This window comes from Panthera tigris, chromosome A1, assembly GCF_018350195.1.
Source record: "Panthera tigris isolate Pti1 chromosome A1, P.tigris_Pti1_mat1.1, whole genome shotgun sequence".
Lineage (NCBI taxonomy): Eukaryota > Metazoa > Chordata > Mammalia > Carnivora > Felidae > Panthera > Panthera tigris.
The window spans coordinates 158810216-158817196 of NC_056660.1; the positions used below are offsets into that span (position 1 = coordinate 158810216).

The 6981-nt window shown below is 35.5% G+C and overlaps 1 protein-coding gene across 1 annotated transcript; it reads right to left on the reverse strand.

Moving 5' to 3' along the window:
* Positions 1–2026: 2026 nt before the first annotated feature.
* LOC102968055 (ATP synthase subunit g, mitochondrial) lies at positions 2027–2490 on the reverse strand. The gene has a single exon (XM_007078891.3). It carries the CDS (start codon positions 2451–2453, stop codon positions 2142–2144), a length of 312 nt encoding a protein of 103 aa, XP_007078953.2. The 5' UTR covers positions 2454–2490; the 3' UTR covers positions 2027–2141.
* Between the last annotated feature and the right edge of the window lie 4491 nt (positions 2491–6981).

Sequence of the window (6981 nt, forward strand, 5' to 3'; positions counted from 1 at the left end):
GCCTGGGTAAAATCCTCAGACAGAAGGGAAAAGAATACAGATTCTCAAAAGTACTCATCCTTGGGCAGACCACTTTCTGAAAATATGATAGGGGCAGCATACTTACTCTCCTTTCGCACTAGAAAAACCAGTGTGAAATGTCTGTTTCCCTTTGAGCCATACAGAAATATCTAATTTATCAATAGGAGAGTTCACTTTATCACATTTTAGGTTATATTATGAGATTATATTTCCACTTCAAATCCTTAAAGCTTTTGGTTTAGTAATACCAAGAGAAAAAGGAATATAAAAAGGTATGTACATCAAGTTAACACCTTTATCCCTAATTTCATCAGGCTCTTAATTTCCATTACAAAGAAAAAACAGAAAATTCTATATGTATAAATAATTGTTTCCTTTATGATAAAACTCATGCCTTCCATTTAACCAGTAAGAAATATAAAAAGAGTCACTTTTAATGATCCTCATATATTCATCTATTTAGCACGTGGTGAATTCCCAATTTAAGGTAGATTCACACCGTAACTTTTAAGTAAATAAGGACTGGTGATATTTATCTTTAACAAACATCCCAGGTGATGGATTGATTAGTCACAAACCATACATTTCTTCAACGAATTAGAATGAATTATAATTAGAATTCTAATTGAATTAGAATGAAACCCTTGGTTCATCTATATTGGTTAAATACAGTATCTCCATTTACCTCAGGGGCTTACTGAAAAATGCAAATTGCAAATAGCTTCAGAGATCCCCTGAATAAGACTCTAAGGTATGAGGTCTGGAATCAGCATTTTTAGGACACTCCCAATGTTATTCTAATTCACACGAAAGTTTGAGACCTCCTTCACTGGAGATTCCTTCCAGCCCTATGATTTTATGATTCTGGTTTGTGACTAATCAGCCTAAATTTTAGTCGGTAGACCACACAACTCCCTGCCAAACTTCCTCCACCAAATATAGCAGAGTTGACAGATGCCCAACCAGCAGTGGTCTTTGTGTGTGCCCATCCTAAAAGCAGCTGGGTCTTGTGGCCTTAGCCCCAGCTGTCTGGAACTAGGCAGCAGGTGTTGAGATGGCCAGCTGTTCTCACAAGGCAAGCCTGGCAGCTTGGCTTGCCCAGGTCTTGAATTTTCCCTTGGGTGGCCTTCCTTTTGTGGGTGGTCTGGCTCAATTCTAATTCCAGTGAGTGTGCATTCCAAGGCTGAAATACCCGGGCCAGAGCCTACAGAGAGCACATGTGTGTTTTATGTTTATAAATATGTATTCACATATTGAATTGGATGATCACTTAACGTCCCTTTCAGCCTTAAATTCTATGTGTGTTTGTGTGTGTGTATTTATGTATAATTATCGTGCAAAATGTTCTCATACGTGATTTTTAATTGCAGATGAAGATGGGCATGGTCCAATGGTCTCTACTCTTTCTCAGCCTTCTTCAATTTTCAAAATTAAGTCTGTTTTAAGAATAACACTAAAAAAGTAAAGCTTAAATACCACCAAAATACTACCAGAGTAAAATAACTGTAACTAAGCAATCTCAGAGAAAAGGAAATTTTGAGACAATACACTGTCCATGTGCAAAAGACATAAAAATTCATGAAAATGTAAAGGGATAAAGAAAATGCATCTTTTTTTCAAGAGTGTAAGGTAATATTATGGCTTTAAATTACTATTCTCACATTTATTCCTTTTAAACATATGTTGCAAAATGATTTATATTACAACAATATAATAGTATATCAAATTTGTAAAATTACCACAAAATTGAGTTTAAACTTAAAAGTTATATTTTGAGTACATTGTATTTATATATTCTTTACATTTGAATTATTTTCATAGCTCTTATCTTCTTGTTATAGTAATAAACATGAGAAACTCCACAATTTGATACTGTCAGATAAACTTTTGCTGAGTAGATTTACCACCATTTCAATTGATGACTGTCTGATGACTTTATATAATGAATCAGAGATAATGGTTTCTGAGTAAAGTATACAATTTTTAATACTCTGAGTCAATACAGTTTTTTTTTTTGATACATTATCTTATTTTATTCAAATACCAGTCTGATCACATATTGTCCAAAAACACTCAAATAACAAACCAAATACAGACAGACAGACGTTAAAGATTGGTCTTCAAACATCATAGCCAATGATGCCACGCTTGCCTATGATCTCGCCGACATAAAACCACATCCACACCTCAGTGGCCACCAAACCATTCAGCAGAGCTTCCTTAACTATAAGCTGTTTGAAGCTACCAGTTTGAGCGCTCTTGACTATTTTTTTCAAGCTCTGAATAGCTGTAGGGATCTCAGCAGGGGTTGGAGGAACCAGCTCAACCTTGGCATAGTGCCAAAATGTGACCAATCGAGGCTTCGAGTAAGTCACAGCAGCGTTTACCAGCGCCGGGGCCTTCTCCGCGAGGTTACGGACAAACTGGGCCATGGTTAGAGGATGGAGAGTCCCGTCAATACAGTTTTAATCTGCTTCACCTACATGTTGAAGACATGATTGAATAGGTTGAAAAACTTTATCTTGTAAAGTACTTGGTTATTTTTCCTTTTAAACTTCTTATGCTAGATGGCATTTAAAAATATTATCACAAATCTTTCAAGAAACAATAACTTTGTTAAACAATAATTTCTAGGAGTACATGTAATATTGAAATACTTAATTATTCTTTTGGAGGAAAATATGAGATCTCTCCACTAGCCTATGTGAACAAAAGTATTTAGAACAATAGACTCCATGTTGCAGTAGAATGATCAAAGCTTTATCTGGAAGAGGAAAAACTGTACTTTACATTATTTACTGTCAAAAGGAAATGAGGTTTAACATATACATTTATATATGCATATAAATTATACAATTATTCAAACTGCTAGTGAATGTCATTATTTTAACCAAATACCTTCCTTCAAATGTCTATAAACCAGTTAGCATAGCTGAAAGAGGCATACACAGATGGCCTGTAAACAGAAGTTATAAAATGAAGAGGAAATTTGATGGTTGGTTATTTAATTTGATCAGTAAGACATGCAAAGTGATGGGAATAAATTGATGTGTAATCCTGAACTGCCCATGGTGTCTACACTGATCCACTTAAGCGGCAAGCCCATGAACTTCATTCCATTTTGTGGGAATTAGGACAGAACTCTTGCTAGGCAAAATGTGGCAAAAGCAGCAGTGATTTGCAGGGCCTCCTCTTGGATGTCCTAGTTCTTACCTTTTATTCTGTTTAGGGCAAGCTTCCTAAGTCCCTAAAGGTTCTTTGTTATTTTATGCTCTCCCTTTCTTTTTTTTTTTTTTTTTTTTTTTTTAATTTTTTTTTTCAACGTTTTTTATTTATTTTTGGGACAGAGAGAGACAGAGCATGAACGGGGGAGGGGCAGAGAGAGAGGGAGACACAGAATCGGAAACAGGCTCCAGGCTCCGAGCCATCAGCCCAGAGCCTGACGCGGGGCTCGAACTCAGCCCAGAGCCTGACGCGGGGCTCGAACTCACGGACCGCGAGATCGTGACCTGGCTGAAGTCGGACGCTCAACCGACTGCGCCACCCAGGCGCCCCTATGCTCTCCCTTTCTACTCCATAAATGTTTTCTTGTTCTACAGAAATTATCTAAAATGTAGCCACCAAAATGTGAACATAAATTAATATATTTTTATTTTGATAAAAAATATATGACATATGAGGTCTCTCCTAACAATTTTTTTGTGTATAGTACAGATTATTGAACTATAGGCACAACTTGTACAGAAGATCTCTAGAATTTTCCATCTTGCATGACTGAAAATCTAAACCCAGGGAACAGTAATTCTCCCTTTTTCCTCTTCCAAACCTTTGGCAACCACTCTTCTACTTTCTGTTTTTAGAAGTTTGACTAATTTAGGTACCTCGTATAAGTGAAATCATGCAGTGTTTATCCTTATGTTCCTGACTTGTAACACTTAGCATAATGTCCTCAAGTTTCATTCACATGGTACAATATGACAGAATTTCCTTCCTTTTTATGGCTGAATAATATTCCATTGTATGTATATACATACACTGTATGTACCACATTTTCTTTATCCATTCTTCTGTTGACAGATGATTTCTTTATCCATTTACCTGCTGAAGTAGCCACCCCCTACTTTGCTTTATTTTCAGTGGTCCCCGGGTATCCAAACTATTATGGTTCTGTGAGCACATTAAGTAAGTCCAGACAGAAACTATGTCCTTGGACAGTCCTCTGAATAGCTAGAATTTTGGAAGTAGCTCCATTCTTTGCTTTCATCCTAAGGATATGTTGTGGGCTGGGTATTCTTTTTGGTACCAAACTGTAGGCTTAGAAAAGGAACTGATGTAGGTTAAATGAAATTGCTTTTGTTATCCATTTAAATGTGGCTATTCCTAGCTCTGTGCTCACCTACAGTACGGTGACTTCTTAACCAGATACTCTAATCCTTATAAAGATATTTTGGTCCATATGACATTGTTAAACCAGCATTTATATTGGAGGAAAATACTGGGACTTCCTATTCCGCCATCTGGCTGATGTCACTGCTCCCAAATGAATGAATTTTTAGAACGTTATCGTTATTAAATGTGTTTAAATAATTAACCTTTGATAATCTTATGAAATTCTGAATAAAAGCATTGATTACAAGATTTCATTCAATAATTGAGGGAATGGGACTCTGGGAGAACTTGCTGGGGAGAAGGCCCTTATAGATGTCTCTACATGTACAATTAATGGTCCATCTCTGCATAAAGCCAGTCTTAGCACACCCATGGCTTTGGTGATGTATTTTATAAAATCCTGCCACTCTAAGAATAACTAAGGACTTAGACTTCTTTTGCGAGAGCTTATGCAACAAAGAGTCTAAGAGCAAAGGCCCTGGAGCCTGCTAGCAAGGTTCATGCCCTAGTTTTGCTACTTTCTAATCATGTATGTTCAGGCATTCAAGGAAGGCATCAACTACACTATGCCTCACTTTTCTCATTTCGCATGACATTGATAACATCCTAGAAGTTGGACCTCATTTGGCTTAAATGAGTTTTAAAAGTTTCAATATTTTTAAAGCATTCAGAATATTGCCTGGTACATGGTGTTATATAGGTATAAGCTATTACTTTTATAAAAATAGTTGCTAAAAAAACATACTGCAACACAAAAATTAAATGTATATTTGTTAAAGATGACATAAGTTTAGAACAGAGAAAATATTTGTAACATAGGTAACAGATAAGTCATAATAAATTATACATAACATATAGCATACTAATACATAACAATTATATAAGAAATAACAATAATAGCTTTACAAATTAAAACAAAAATGAAATTCAGTTTTACGATGATATTGGCATAAACAAAAAAGATTAATGACATCCAGCATTAGCAAGAAATCCGTTCTCAAATACCGAGTATAAATGGAATCACCAGGAACATTTTTTAATTTTTTTAAGTTAATTATTTATTTTGAGAGAGAGAGAGAGAGAGAGAGAGAGAGAGAGGGAACATGCATGAAAGCATGAGCAGAAAAGGGGCAGAGAGAGAGGGAGAAAGAGAAAACCCCAAGCAGGCTCTGTGTTCTCAGAGCAGAGCACTATGGGAGCCTCCATCTCACAACTGTGAGATCATGACTTGAGCCAAAACCAAGAGTCAGATACTTAACTGACTGAGCCACCCAGGGTATCCCAAAATTCCCAGGAAAGTTTAGAAAAAAATCATTAAAACACAAAAGTATTCATCAAAACATAAAATATCCTTATCTATTAAACAAGAAATCCCATCCTAAAATTCCTGTAGAAATCCTTAAAGGACCATTTAAGTTTGTAAAACATATGCCTATGCATATTGAAACATGCTTTTAATAGGTAACATCTGAAAATAAACTGACATTTGGTTATCAGTTGAAGTTAATAAATTATACTCCAGTTACCCTATGGAATATTAAGCAGCTATTTTATATATCACCCATTACAACCCTTAAATGCATAAGAGAAAATTCACCACTGTGTATCAGACTATTAACTCTGGTTACCCTGGTTACCTCTAGGGAAAGGAAATATTTGGAAGACTTTGACACATTTTGTATTTTATACTCTAATTTTATACCGGATATATTTTAATTTTAAAAAGGCATATTCTTGGGGCGCCTGGGTGGCTTAGTCAGTTGAGCGTCTGACTTTGACTCAGGTCATGATCTCGTGGTCTGTGAGTTCGAGCCCTGCATTGGGCTCTGTGCTGACAGCTCAGAGCCTGGAGCCTGCTTTGGATTCTAGGTCTCCCTCTCTCTCTGCCCCTCCCCCGCTCATGCTCTGTCTCTCTGTCAAAAATAAATAAACATTAAAAAATAAATAGATAAAAAGGCATATTCCAAAGCAAAAATGAATTATTTTCTATTGCTAATCAATCAATAGCGAGGTATAAAAGACTATATGTAGTAACATTCCAAAGAGAAAATAAGATTAGTAAAAAACACAACAAATGTTGGTATTTATCAACTCTAGATAGTGGGATAACAGGTGACTTTTATTTCCTCTTACATTATACTTTTGTAAAGTTTCCTAATTAACTTGTATTATATTTATATTATAGTCAGGGGAAAAAATAAGCTTATGTTCTTTAAAAAACTTTAATGTCCTCAAACCCCATGATTGAAGAATTTATTGGAATAGAGAACATATGACCAATTAAGTCTAGAGTGAAAATCAAACTTCCTCTCACCATTTTGTCCACTTGTAGGACCTGAATTTCTGTTATACATATCCTTGTCCTCCTTGATTTAATGAACCAAAGCACAGATTATAAGCAGCAACATAGCAACCTATATGAATTATTCAGCCTGAATACTCCTAACAACATATTGAAATAAATCTATCAATCATTAGGTGGGAGCTATGATTTAGAAAATGTGTTACAGTAAAGTCTCTATAAACATAATATAAGAAACCTGCTGAAAATCATTCATTAAAATTTATATT